At 31.4% G+C, this 15,267-nt stretch overlaps 1 protein-coding gene across 1 annotated transcript; it reads right to left on the bottom strand.

The window, feature by feature from the left end:
* Positions 1–3,062: 3,062 nt before the first annotated feature.
* Positions 3,063–7,809, bottom strand: LOC118058141 (mitochondrial inner membrane protease ATP23). The gene is made up of 5 exons (XM_035070852.2): positions 7,661–7,809; positions 7,321–7,442; positions 6,838–6,975; positions 6,574–6,657; positions 3,063–3,426 (listed from the first exon to the last, which is right to left on the bottom strand). Exons 1-5 carry the CDS (start codon positions 7,743–7,745, stop codon positions 3,292–3,294), a joined length of 564 nt encoding a protein of 187 aa, XP_034926743.1. The 5' UTR covers positions 7,746–7,809; the 3' UTR covers positions 3,063–3,291.
* Between the last annotated feature and the right edge of the window lie 7,458 nt (positions 7,810–15,267).

Here is a 15,267-nt window from a genome sequence, read left to right as displayed (position 1 = left end):
TTAAGAGCATGCCTAAAGAAAAGGAAAAGGGTAAAACAAAGTTCATGCATTGCCACTTCCATTGTGGTTGGATTTGTCATAATAGTTATTTTTTAAGATGTTTATTTTATTAAAAAATATATCAAAATAATATTTTTTATTTTTTAAAATTTAATTTTTACATCAATACATTAAAATGATTTAAAAATAAAAAAAATAATTTAAAACTAAAAAAAATATTCAAAATCATTTTCTGACCGTAAAAACACATTCTTGATGGTTTAAGAAAAATGATTATGATCCACCAATAAATGCATCAACACATCACTTCGAGTAAAACCACACCATTAAAGTGTATTTATTTTTTAGGTAACTTTTATGGTTGTGGTTTTAAAAAAATAAGTTTAAAAAAAGTGTGGTTAGGTGTGGTTAGTTGGATTTAGATATGTGTTTGGTAAAAATTATGGTTGAGGTTTATGTGTGGCAAAAAATATTTATAAAATGTTTGGTAGTTGTGTGGTTGTAGTTGTTTTTCAAAGTGTTTTTTACTTGCAAATACATTAAAATAATATATTTTTATTTTTTAAAAAATATTTTTGATATCAGCGCATCAAAATGATCTAAATCACCAAAAAAAATATTAATTTAAAGTAAAGGAAAAAAATAAAATTATTAAATTTTTTCTAATGTGCTTTTGAAACGCAAAAACAAACAGTGTTTTACGAAACGTAATTAAAAAAGTATTTAGAAACTGTTTCACAAAAACTGTGTTTGAAACTTAATTTTTTGGTAGGCTTCTCGGTATAAAACACAATTTTTATAATTACTAAATATCTTATTATGTTTTTTACACTACAAATATAAAAACAAACGCACCCTAAAGTGTGTGTTTGTTGACCATGGCTTGTATTTTTTTAAGTTGAAGGACACAAGGTTTTTAATTCTTGGGTTCTCGATGAGGTCAAAAGGCAGAACCCAAGAAGTAGTTGCCTGCTTTTGTTGCGTACAGAATGGTTCTTTTATGTGCCCACTGGGATTCTATTGTATACCATGCTGCATTTCGTTTATGAGACGGAGGCAAAACATTCAATATTTGGTGTGGGTATAGTTAGATTTGAGATTAATGTCAAGAGTTTTCTTCTACTTTGGAGTTCTGTCTCTTTTTTAAATTGATTTTTATAATATAAAAGAACTATCTCAACCTAATAATTTAAGCTGTTAAGTGAGATTTTAAAATATAATTTATATCATTATAACACATCTTCTCAAGTAAAAATCTTTTGGAATTGGAATTTGTATAGATTCATACTACCTTATACTTGATTTTTTATCAAATAAATAAGGATGATAAAATTTGAACTCATAATCATTCAATCATTATGGTTCTGACATCATATTAAAGAACTATTTTAACCCAATAACTTAAACCGTTAGATAAAGTTTCAAGACATGATTTATATTATTCTAACATGAAAACCGGTCACCTTAAAACAGCTGGGATTGCATTGAAAGTTTCAGGGTAATGGTTCATGTTGGATTTCAAACGAATCCCATGTTAGTGTTGTCTTAGAAGTCTTTTGCCCAGACAGCCATGGGACTTCATGAGAGCTTTACAGGCAATAATATAGTGCCATTTTGTTGGGAATTGTTAAGGTGTTGCAGCATCGTCATGGAAACTGTAGCTCAAGGCACTGGATACAAAACTGTAATTGGCACTAATTGCAATTTTTTTTGGAGTTTTCATTCATCACTCAACTCCCGGGAACCATCCACCCCCACACTTTTTCATTACAAAATAGAAACAAAAATTTGCTACATGAAGAAAGAGTGAAACATAACACTCAAGGCTCCAAGTTATTGTGCACGTTATGTCGCTTGTGTGGTAAGGAGTAAACCTCAGACCACCACCGAGGAGCCTCTTCCACCCTTTTGGTGGTAGTCTGACTCCATTTCACCTGCAAAGCTAAAGAGATGGTTGCAAGCTAGACAAACATATGGCAAGTGATCACCAAACCTGCAAAAAACAAAACGAAATGGGAAGTATTTTTGTTCCTTAACCTGAGGAAAGTGGTCTAGCTCTAGCAGCAAATGTTGGATAGTGTAGTAGTAAGAAGATGAAAGATAGAATCTCTAGCAGCACATCCATCTTCAAACTATTTTTTTCACCTTGCTCCTCCCAATTCTCATCCGTTCGCTCTCCTCAATATGCATGCTTCCTGCCCTTTTGTCAAGACAACAAAGTGGATGAAGGCTAGAGGAGTACCCAATAGTAGCGGAAACAGTGCATCACAAGTGAATCTTTGGTGAAGTGAAAGTTTAAAGAACATTATGGGATTACGAGCATCATATGCTGTGAATTCCTTTCGTTCTTTCTAAGCTTCTAAAGGATCAAGGTTTTCAAATAGGAAAACGTGGTGTGCTCCATAATCGGGAATCAGTCAATGGCTCAATCGGCCTGTTAACGATTGAAATTGGTGCCATAACTTTAACTTCTAACCATAACCTTGCACGCTAACATTATACAAAGCAGAAGAGAAGACTAGGGTGAATTGCTAAGCAGCTGAATGAGCTTCGATTGATTTTTATGGTTCAATTACTGAAGACCATGATGAACTGCACTAATGAGAATTGAGAAGTCTTAGTGCATGCGTAAATTCTTCAGAGTTGGGACTGCCTGGTAGCCACAACTACATCGAAAAAACCACGTTCAGATAGAAGAAATGCAAATCTCCTGCAACTGAATTAGGCCTCTCATGCCATCACCTCACCACCAGTAATAAACTGCAGATTTGAGGTTATGCTGCAGGAGAGCCATGAGCAGCGATCTGTTTTGGCAATAAATAACAAAATTTGCACAGGCAGAAGAAAATAACCCTGTAATTGTTTTGTCGTTTATGACGATCAAACTAGTCATGCACCCTCATGCCAAGCAGTAAAATATCAATAATGTCGTGTCAACCCAGCCAAAACAGGAAAAAACGAGAAGCATTCTAGGAATTTGATCAATGCAATCTGAGTGGGATATTGATGTTGCGGGGACAAACTGATAAATTGAACATATCCCTTTTCAAAATACCTGATGCTAACAAGAAAGGTTTCTTTATTTCTACTTTTTTTTTAATCTGAACTCAGCAAAAAATATTAACTGGGTGTGTTACAACTTTCAGAAATGGAACAATCCAACATGAAAAGTGATGGCCTTTGAAAGAATTGAGTATACTTGTTGAACAAAAAAGTCAGGTTCCTAATGCTTTGCAAGCCAGTGTATCACCAAGATCATTTTAAATAGAATATTTGGAGCAAGTACTTGTTTCAAGGAGCTCTGTCAAAGGGCTGTGTATCATTGTAGCAGACATCCCATACAGCTTCCATGGCATCCTTTGCAGCTGCTTTTGAGCAGTATGGGTTGGCGATCATTGATTTCATAACTCTTCTTTTCACACAGTCCTTCATATTTAAATTGAAAAGCTAATTATACTGTTATATATCAAACAATAACAAACCAGGATGGATAAGAAAGACATCCTAAAAAGTAAAAGTGAAAATAAAATAAAATAAAATTGAGAAATGTAACTAATGTCCTTGTTTGTTAGACACTTGTCACTGCCAATGGTGCGATTCAGTTACCACGTTTTCACATTATATACTAGTCACCAAACATGATATTGCTTAAAGATACCATTGTTGGCATTATACACTACCAGCAGTCCATGGAAGTATTTGAATGATGCCTTGCCATTAAGCTTCCATACTAAGGGAGAAATCACTCTCCAGGTTTTATTGAGTTCCCACTTCCCATTATGTCTTGGATGGAACTTAAACTGCATTCCTATGAATCTGAAACCATTTGTTATCAGTCCTGGCTACATGGATAAGAGTTCTTTTCATTGGAAACATTCCTATTCCTACCTCAACCAAGTGAATAACATCAGATTTCATTTCAATTATTTGTATACAGTTGATACATATCTGCAGCATATCTATTCATGGAAGTTGATAATGTGTAAGCTCTTTGGGCGAGTTACCAATATACCCTGTTTTTTTTTTTTTTTTTTGACCTAGTTTATCCTTGTCTATCAACTTGGCCAGGTTTTTCAATCAAGGGTACAATTGTAAATCTAATAAATCCACCTATCTTCCCCTACCCTTTGTTGGAAAAAACCAGCCTCTCTTTCTTCTCTTCTGCTCTCCTCCTTTTCTTGTCTCAGTCTACTTAATTTCTCTCTATCAATTGCTAATTTTGCACTTGCAAAAAAATTCTTAACCATCAATTGCCCTAATTTTGTAATTGACCCATTGACAATAGCTTGATAAAGGTGATTTCAAGTTAGCATAACATGCCATCCTTGGAAAATAAGAGAATTATTCTTATTTTTCATTCTATGTGTATGCCAAAGACACAAATCATTGGCATTGAATCATATAGGTAAAACAAAGTTTTTATAGAGTCAAGAGAGAGAATTTAGTTTCGGATAGTTGTCAAATCATTGTCAAGTTTAGGTGGATTTCTACGGTAGTGCAAGTTAAGTTTATCACCTTATAGGTTATGTTTTGCTTTTGACAATCATTTAAGATCCTGGTTAAATGTTTTGACAATTTAAATTCAATTGTTAGTATGAAGAGCTTGTGCAAATTCCCTGTTATCTATTCATGGCAGCCACTACTGAAGGGCCATTCACCAAAAGGGAAAGGAATAAAGATGTTCATGAAATAATATTATACATATTTGAAAAACTTGACCAAGTTGATAAACAAGGATAAACTAGGTCCAAAAATAATGGACACGCAGAGACACATTATCAGCCCCCTAATATATATATATATATATATATGAGCTGCTTCCATGACAGCAATATGCCCCATCTATAATAATGCCACATCAACATCATTTTTTCTAAAAAAAAAAAATTATTTTCAACATGTTAAAAAGGTGAACAGTACCCTCTCAAGTTAGGAGGACCACTTTTCTTCAATAAGCTTAACTAAACACACTTATTTGACAAAGTAGTTCAGTTCTTCAATAATGAGTTCAAGTACACATAACTATAGGGATAAAAATTAAATAGACTCATTTTCTTATTTATACCATTTTTTTTTCCCAATTGATGAGGTATATATCCCCCTTAGTCCAGCTTATAGCATTGTCTTTAGAAGCTTTACATTCCTGAAACCTTCTTTTATTCAAGATGGCCTTTTTGAGTCTTCTATGTGACCAGTTACTAGCTAAAAATTTTAAAAGCCAATGATATGCAAACTGTATACATGTACAGGTAACCACTTTGGTTAATACAGAGCAAAACGAAGAAGTGATGCTTAATTCAAAATCATGTTAAATCATTTCTATCTCAGCTTTTTCTGTTTTCTCAAAAAGGCCTAAGAGCCTAAAATTGCATCATATAATTGTTACTTTGTATATCTTACACAAAACTAATTTCCTTTTTGGAAGATAGATCTGTGAAATTATACTAAAGCTGCATTTGTCTATGAAAATATATGAGATTAGCTCTCTTATATGATAGAACAAGCATTTTGCAGTAGTTGGATTTCATAACTTTATTTGATGGCCATTAAATGGAGTGGATTTAGTTGCAAGCTAATAAATTATTTTAACGTTTTCAAAAGCTATAAAGATTGGATAAAAATTTCTTCAAAACTTATGAGAACTATTTATGGCTTAAAATCTTCTGTTTCATTACAAGAGGCTCTGATATTCTCAACATGTGCCTGTTTTATATAGTTTTCTGAACAAGTTAAAAGTAACAACCAAAGACAATTACATGTACTTAATTCTCTACTGTTCTATATAGTAAATTATATATTTTTTAAAGGTTTTCATTTTTCCAAATAATTTGAATTAACAGAAATGATGAAAAGGAACATGCAAATCAACAACAGTCATGTTTTGGAATTCATATATATGCTAGCAATTGACTAAATAAGCATCCATATATCTTTTATATATAGTGGAGCTAATTTTTCAACATATCAAATGTAATTGAATTATCCTGCATGCAAGGGTGGGCTTGTGGCTAGTTTTATAATATAGAAATTACATTTCTTGAGCTTTAATCTAGAAGAATACCTCGTTCTCATTGTTGTAATTTCTCGTTTTCTTCACTAATAATATATTATTCTTTTTAGAAACAAAGTATTATTTAACAACTTAGGAATTGAAAATTTTCACCATGTGTTTTTTCTAGGTGGAAAACTAATCTGAAAACAGCAGGTTCCTTTCCTAAAATACTGCCAATTAATTTATAGACCTGAATGTGGAAGACAACTCAATAATTGAAGTTGTCTCCCACTAAAAAAGGCACTTCAATTGCAAGGATCACAAACTCTTCAAACTTAACACACGATGTCCTGCAGCACTGAATTCTAATGGAGTGCATTTTAGTAAGACTCCAACTTCCATCTGTACATGGTGATTTCAAAGGCAAAAGAAACCTCTACTGAAAATGTGGCATAACCATTTACCCTCAATTTACGGCCAATGAAAAGATTTCTGTTTTCATCTTATACACAAGCAGATGAGTGAATATAGTGGACATGAGTAAAGTTTATCTGTAAGGTTTCAGCAGAATTAGAACTCACCTGCTCATGGCCTCTTAATTTCATATAACCCCGCAGCAATTCTCGTTTGTAATGGCAATCACCACTTAAATGGCCAGCACGAATCTGTACACAAAAACAAGAGAGGAAGAAATGTCAACATAAGTATCAAGGAAGGGAAAAGCAGTAGTTGCAGCACTTACTATTTGTAAAAATATTTGATGCATTTTAACAAGACTCCCAAGTTGCATCTGTACATGCCAAAGTTCATGAAAAAGAATTGGTCATTGTTGCAGTGATACACACCTCACTACAGGCATGATGAGCACAGTCAGCCCAATCCAAGTTCGCAGCCCGACAGTCATCATAAGCATGAATCAGCTCATGTATAACAACTTGGTTTACATCATCTTGAGTGTTCATGTGATTACTACACACCATTATCTGAAAAACAGAACCTAAATAAGAAGAAACACTTAAGCATGCCAAAGGAGAAAAACATACCCAAAAAAGATGCCCTTCATGATAAGCTGGCCAATTGTTTGAAGAAATGCATAAAATCCAACAAGAAATACATGATTCAGAAACCAATAGAAACCTCAATTAATCTAAAGAAAAACATCATACAATCAAATGCCTACAGAAAAAACAAACGCAATGTAAATTTTACTGTATTACATTGACATCCAAATGAAAACAAGGAGTAAACTCACATTATAAACCAAAATACAATCCACAAAATCATGAAAAAACGAAAAATTAACAAAGCAATTAGCTAAGGAATGCTACCCCTTCGCCACGAACATAACCACCAGCAATCTTCTTATCACAATTAACAGATTTCAAGAAATTTTCACCAACTGCACACCCCGCTTTCTCCATATGCTCCCTCAAAAATTTCACCATTGGAGCTAATACAATACATGACAAAAAAAATAAACAAAAATTTAAAAAAAAAAAAGTCAGTAAATGATCTTCAAATCAACTTAACTATGGTATCAAATAAATTTAAAGATACCCATTTGCTTTCACCATTGATTCTAAGCTACAAATTGGAAGGAAAAAAAAACCTACACTCTAATGAGATTTATGAATCAGAATGAGAAACGGAAGGGTTTTGAAATTTTACTCCGGAAACTCCGGCGAATCATATTTTCGCATTCATCCACTGTCGTGCCGTCGGAGCCGGGTGTCGTGCCTGGTTCCTCCGCCATTTTCCGAATGTTGGGCTAGGAGATTTCTGTGACGGGGTTTTTCTGGTCCATGTTTGGGTTTTAAATTTTTAATGTACGTTTGTCACAATAGTTTTTAAACCGACTGGGTCAACCCGGCCACTCTTGGATTATTGGTCAAATAAGTTGACTAAAGTTAACTGGAATGAATTAGTTTTGATTAAGTTTTATTTTGCCGATTAAGTTGCGAGTTAACATCAGTTTTTTTATCCTTTTTTTAAATTGTAATAATGATTATGATTTAAAGTATTTTTATTTAAAAATATATTAAAATAATATTTTTATATTTTTTAAAAATTATTTTTAAAATTTACACACCAAAAAAATTTAAAATTATAAAAAAAAAATTAAATTTTAAAGGAATATAATTTCAATCATGTTATCAAACACGACCATAATATAAAGTTAATTTTTTTTTTAAAAAAAATTTGGCCCTGTTTATTTTTGTTTTTTAAAAGTATTTTAAAAAAAAAATTAATTTGCTTCAAATAAATATTTTTTTTATTTTTTTGAATCATTTTGATACACTGATATCAAAAATAATTTTTAAAAATAAAAAATTATTTATTATTTTAATATATTTCTTAATAAAAAAAATTTTAAAAGATAAATGCAATCATACTATTAACCTAAATCACAGATTATCTAGATGACAAGTAAACCAACCCGCCTCTCAAGTCAGATCATAGCTTTTAGACTTGGTCCGATGGCCGACCCAATCTAAGGTTCGGGTTCCGGGTTTTATTCAGGTCGTTCAGATCAATTCTTTTCAAAAAATCAAAACAACATTGTTTTAGTAAAAAAAAAAAAAAAAGTTAACGAGTTGTAACCAGATCTTTGTGGTTCAACCCGCCGGGTCACACTGAGTTTTTTTTTCTCTATTTTTTCTTCAACCTGACCTAGTTCTAGCCGGATTGGTCGGGTCCCAGGTTGACCTGCCTGGTCAGATCGGCTTTCAAAACTATGGATAAGATTTTTAAAGCACCCTATTATTTTTTGTTTTTTATTACTGGTTATCTACTCTTTGTGGTTGTACCATATATTAAAGTAAAAAGGTAGATAAGTTATCCTATATTTTAATACGATAATAACTAGAATTATGCATGGAAATATAGATATCACTAACTATAAATTATGATAAATGATTACGGGACTTATATAGCATAACACCATTTTATTTATTTATTTCTTCAACATGAGAAATACAACCGTGAATTGATTTAAATAAAACACAGAGCAGGTCTGAGATTGAAACTGTCACACGGTGAAAAATCATCACCGACCAAGAAATTAATTGTTTTGGAGTTGCCGACTAGAGCTTCTAAAATAGATATTAATTTATTTATAGATTAGATATTGGGTTAGTTATGCTTAAAAAAAAAAAAAGACATGGTTACTGTTGTTTGTGTTTTTTTTTAAATTATTCTATTCTTTTAGTTTATTCACAATTTTGAAATCTTATCTAGGGTTTTGGAATTGATGCATTAATAGATGAACACATAGAAAATATAATTTTGAAATTTGAAATTTTTTGAAAATATGTTGAAAATCATGAAAATGGTGTTAATGCATCAAATATATATTTTTTTATTTTTTTTATTTTTTGAATTTGTAAAAAATATTTTGAAAAAAAAGTCAAAATTAATATATGACAATTCTCCTCCTCTTTATATTGCTTACAGTATAATATAAAATTGTCAAAATCATGAGTTGACTCGTAAAATCATACGATTTTACGAGTTAACATGTATATAATGTATAAAATCAAGTTAAAAACTTGAAAACCAACAAACTAGGTAAAAGCGTACCAAGTTTACGAGTTTGATAAAAGTTAGAAAATTTATTGACTCTCTATCCTTGAGTCCCAACACTCTACACTCCACAGTCTTCACTCCCCAATCTACCCTTTTCTCTTTACTCTTTGCCCAAATCTCAAATTCTCAACCCTAGTAGGCTAACACCAGCAACGCAGCTGGTTCCACAACTCCCCCCTTCTCTCTCTCTCTCCCAAAACACCTATTTTTTTTTTTACTTTGTTTACTTTGATCTAATTGTCTCCACTCTTTCAAGTGGTTTTGCTTGTCACTGTAAATGAAGCAATAATTGTGCCTTTCATCAGTGGCTAGATTTGCTTGCTGGATTCTCTTATTTTCTGTTATGTTTTATTATACGGAAGAGGGCCATCAATCTTATATCAATTTTTGGTGGTTTGGTAGTTAAATAATATTGAACTTGCTGTTAATCTTTTAAAAAGAGGAAATTTTCCTGGTGCTGAAAATCTAGTAAACACTCTATTTTCTATTAATTTGTTAATCTTTTCTTCTTCCTCTGCATCCATGAGAATAATCAAGTTAATTTTTTTGGTGCTGTCTCGGTATTTATTATGACAAGTAGAAAGAAAAAAGGTTAATCAAACATTAACTTGAGAATTGAGATTCATATAAAAAACATTGTGTGGTTGAGAAAACATGAATAGATATACCTGCATCCTGTCTAAATTGGTCAATAGTAGAAACCATAGCGTTATAGAGATCAAAAATTACAAACATGCTTTTGTTTCCATTATCAGTGTTCAATTTTTCCACTACTTTCTGCATTACCTGATTGTGAATCTTGGCGTAATATTCCATGTATGTAAACTATAAAGGAACTATGTCTTTCAATTTACGTTGCATATATAAAAGCCTAGGTTCTAATAAACCACCTCAATAACACAACCAGACATATTGGTCATGCCTTTCATACCCTACCCCCTCTCCTCTCTCACAAACCATATATAGATGCTATCACACAACAATCAATGAGAATTGTTTGTCTGCAAAAGCTAGAATTGACCACTTGCAAATATTTGGCCAAATTGCTAGTCTTTTAGCATGAAATTGTAGCTTGTCACAGTCCTACCATCACTTGTGGTGACTTGGAAAGAAATACTTTGGCCATTAAGGTAAGAGAATTGCTTTACTAGTTCTAGCCCTACTTCCTCGACATAACTTGCCACCCTATCTTAGCACCCTTTATCGATATTGAATGAACATCTCCTACTCCAACAACATTTATGATCAACACCAAATTAAAGTAAGAGTGCCCATTAATGGTAAACTTTATTCCTATTTTCTTAACACAGGGGACCTTGTTTAGAGTTTGGACTAAAACAAAGCTTATTAATGAGATGAGCTAAATCTATTTAGTAATGGTGGATACTATGTTATTCCAATGTATAAGCTAGAAGATCATAACTAGTCACTGTATAAATAATCTATAAGCATATGGAGTATTATAATATTAAAAATTAAGTTAATTACAATGTCAAATAATTTGATAGAAAATTCTGAAAGGTGACATGTTTTAGGTTTTGCTTTCATACTTTTTACTCTAGTTGTTAGATGTATGTTTCATTGTTGATTTAATAATAATGCAAAGATTTTGCAGAATTTAACCATATATATGTATTTTTGTTTTTTTGTATTTTGTCTAACTCTTTGCATTATACATCCTTGTTGGTGCATATATTGATTGTTGAAGGCATCTAAAAAAACTACCAATGGCAATAAACTTAATGTGGGATGGCAATATGGTATGGATGTTGATGAGAATTCAAGAAAAGTTCAGTTCAAATATTGTCAGAAAAATTTAAGTGAAGGCATTTATCGTTTCAAGCATCATTTGACTTGCATTCAAAAGGATGTCATACTAGCAAGTACCAAAAGATGTAAAGAAGATGATTTTGAATATTTTAGTGAAAAATCAAGAAGCAATTGAAAAGAAAATAAAGGCTTTCCAATATGTTGGAAAAGATGAAGATAATGATGAAGGGAATGAAATTAGCTCAATGAATAAAGAAAAGAGAGTAGTGAGTGGGAGTAGAAGTGACACGATCAAAAGATTGATGTCTTCTTCCAAGTACAAGAGTGTCAAAGTAACAAATAACTCGGCAAGACCGAGATCGAATCACGGGGAGGTTAATTGTATAAATTATAAACAACAATAATACAACAACAACAATAACAATGACAGTAGTAGTAGTAGTAGCAGTAGTAAGTAATAGTAGTAAGTAGTAGTAGTACTAATAATAATAAAGAAGTTGATGAGAACTTTGAGATGAAAGATTAATGTAAGGATTAAAAAATAATAAAAAAGAATATCAAGGTTAGAGGATCCACTAATGCTATTTCAAACAAGTATAGTATAAACTCTTATTACTAAACTATAAACCACACACGAATGAGGTTCTAATCGAATGATTTGTCATTAATAGCTCATTATAAATTGTTAACATGATCATATTAATTATCTTATTTACGTAACACCAAACTTTTAAATATTGTCAGGAATTCATGATGCTAACTTATGTTAACAACAAATCAAGTAGTTCCTTTCATAACACAGGTGTAGGTAATACCATACGGTTGGGCTATGAGAATGCCAATCATTTGTTATACCAAGTGTTATACAACACAAATCTAGATTAATCATTTAACAAGTAAGGTATTAAGAATTAGCTAGTAAGATAAAAAGATAAGACATCTAGATTAATCATTTAACAAGTAAGGTATTAAGAATTAACTAGTAAGATAAAAAGATAAGACATGTTAATATTAAACACTAAGGTCCATGTTGAGTTTACACCATACTTATTCTTACACCATTAGTGTAACCTTTTCACCTTGACATAATAAACTTGGCTAAACATAATGAAAAAGAGAAACATAAATAAACAAAATAAGAACTTAAATAAGATACAAGTTAACTAAGTAAAGGAAAGCAAATGAAAAGCATAAACAAGATATTAATAAAAGCAAAACTTAAGAATTACAAAAAAAAAAATATAAAGAGAGAGAGCAAGAGCTAGTTCTTGATCTGAACCACTAAATGCATGGCAAATGCCTCCTTTTATAGGCCAAAATTTGAAACTATTGATTTGATGACTAATTATTGAGTGGGTGGCTAACTCTTGACTTGGTGAAAATCCTTATCTTCTTGTCTAAATAAAACGTCATTGTTAGCATTAGAACTAGAACCACCTGTACTTATGAAAGTTATAGAAAATTGTCTTATATTTCCAGGGGGGAAATTTGAGGTCATTTGGACATCTAGAACTCAAGATATGACCCAATTACCGAACAGTGTTCCAATTTGGATTGCATCAATATCTCTTTTCTAAGTTTGGCCCTCTCTTTTTCCTATCAATTTCAATACTTAAACTCATCAATCAATCCTTTCATTTATGTGATAGGCCTGCATTTAAGATGAACATTTACCATAAATTAAAGGTATCTTATATTATTAGGTATGTTATTATAAAACATGCTTTAGTTAAAGAGTTATTGATACTTCAAGTGCAAAATGATGATATAAAAATGCACTTTTAAGTAGTAATCAAGAAGTACACAAACTATCATCAATCAGCTGCTAAAAAAGGATCTAAGAGAATAAGCATGTCGATAAATTACAAGGTATTTCTACACTAATGCGATTCCATTTAACTGTGTGAAAAACTTTGAGCTTATTAAGGCCCTTGAATTAGTTGTAAAGCATGACCAAGGTTTTAAGCCTCTATATTACCATTACATTAGAGAGAAGTATTTGAAGCAAGAAGTAGATGATACGATGAACTTGCTTGAGGAGTACAAGCTAGAATGGAAAAAAAACAGGTTGCTCGATAATGTCTGATGGATGGACTGATAAGAAAAGGCCTTCTATTTGCAACTTTTTGATTAATAGTCCTAGAAGGACAATTTTTTTATCATCAGTAAATACCTCTAATATATCTAAGACTAATGATAAGGTATTTAAGATGTTGGATGCTACAATGGAGAGGATTGAAGAGGAAAATATAGTGCAAGTAATCACTTATAAGGCAACAGGGCAATTGTTGATGGGAAAGAGAAAATGATTGTTTTGGACACCATGTACTTCCCATTGTATTGACTTGATATTGAAATATTTTGAGAAGAAACTAGAGGTTCATCAAGTAACTATTGTTAATGGGAGGAAAATCACCTCGTACATATATTTAAGAACTATTCTCATTTCCATACTGAGACGCTTTACAATAGAAAAGGATTTGATTAGGCTTGTCACCACTAGATTTGCTACTACATACTTCATTCTTAGATGTTTAAGTGATTGTAAGATACAATTAATGACAATGTTTACTTCTATCTAGTGGAGGCCATGTAGGTTTTCAAAAACAGAAGAAGGGAAGCGAATTCAAAGTTGTGTTTTGGACAATAAGTTTTGGCATGATGTCACTATATATATTAAGGCAACATATCCTCTGATTAAAGTTCTTTGATTAGTTGATTCAAATGAGAAATCAGCTATAAGTTTTATACATGAAGCAATGGATCATACAAAAGAAAAGATACAAGTGAATTTTGGTTCTGTGAAAAAAGTATCGATTTTCTATCTTGCTAATTATGTATTTACTAATATCAGTTGATACATAATGTTTATTTCACTTTTATATTATTTAATTTAATTTTGATGATAATATTCTTTTTCTTTATTTGTAATTATATACCTATATGGAATATTATTGATGCAATATGGGAACTTCAACTTCATAGACCTTTATATGCAACAGGTTATTATTTGAATTCTCATTATCATTTTAATCCTAATTTTAAAGTTAATGCCAACATTTAAATTGGATTATATCAATGCTTAGAAAGGATGATGCATGATGCAAGTGAAAGGTGTAAAATTGACTTACAACTTGATTAATTCAATAATGCAAACGAGTTGTTTGGTATTGAGGCTGCCAAGATAGCAAGGGATAAAAAATAACTCCAGCTAAATGGTGGGATTCCTATGAGGATGAATGTCCAAAGCTATAAAAATTTGCAATTCAAGTTCTAAGATTGACTGGTAGTTCATCTAGATGTGAGCGAAACTGGAATGCATATGAGATGGTAAGTTTTTTTAAAATTTTAATGTTGTTATATTTGATAAGAATCTTATATGTTATAAATTTGAATTGCTTACATAGGTGCATATAAAATGACAAAATTGTTTGCACTAGAAAAAAAAAAAAGAATGATTTGGTATTTGTAATATGCAATATGAAATTAAATGATAACCAAGTCAAAAAGAAAGCTAATGATTTTGGTGAAATTTTAGATGATCTCTAATCTGATGATGATTGGATAACCGAAGGAGAAAAACATGATGGTTCATCAAACTTTGATTTGCTTGGTGTCAATGATAGTGCAACACAAAGAAAAAATAGTAAAGAAGATGAAAGTGATGATGAAGAAAATTTTAATGATGTTGAAATTGAGTATCATGGAACTAAAGATTATTTAGAGATTTAGAATGATATCAATCCAGATAATTCAAAGAGTTTAAAGTTAAATATTGTTGACAGTACTGGTGTTGGTATTAGTATTAGTAGTAGCACTAATGTTCATAATATCGGTGTTAATACTAGTAACAGCAGTAATAATACTTTATATGGTAATGATTTTGATGAATGTTTTAAGAATAATGAGAAAGACAAAAG

The sequence above is a fragment of the Populus alba genome, chromosome 1, assembly GCF_005239225.2.
Source record: "Populus alba chromosome 1, ASM523922v2, whole genome shotgun sequence".
Classification (NCBI taxonomy): domain Eukaryota; kingdom Viridiplantae; phylum Streptophyta; class Magnoliopsida; order Malpighiales; family Salicaceae; genus Populus; species Populus alba.
This window is presented reverse-complemented; position numbering and strand designations above follow the sequence as displayed.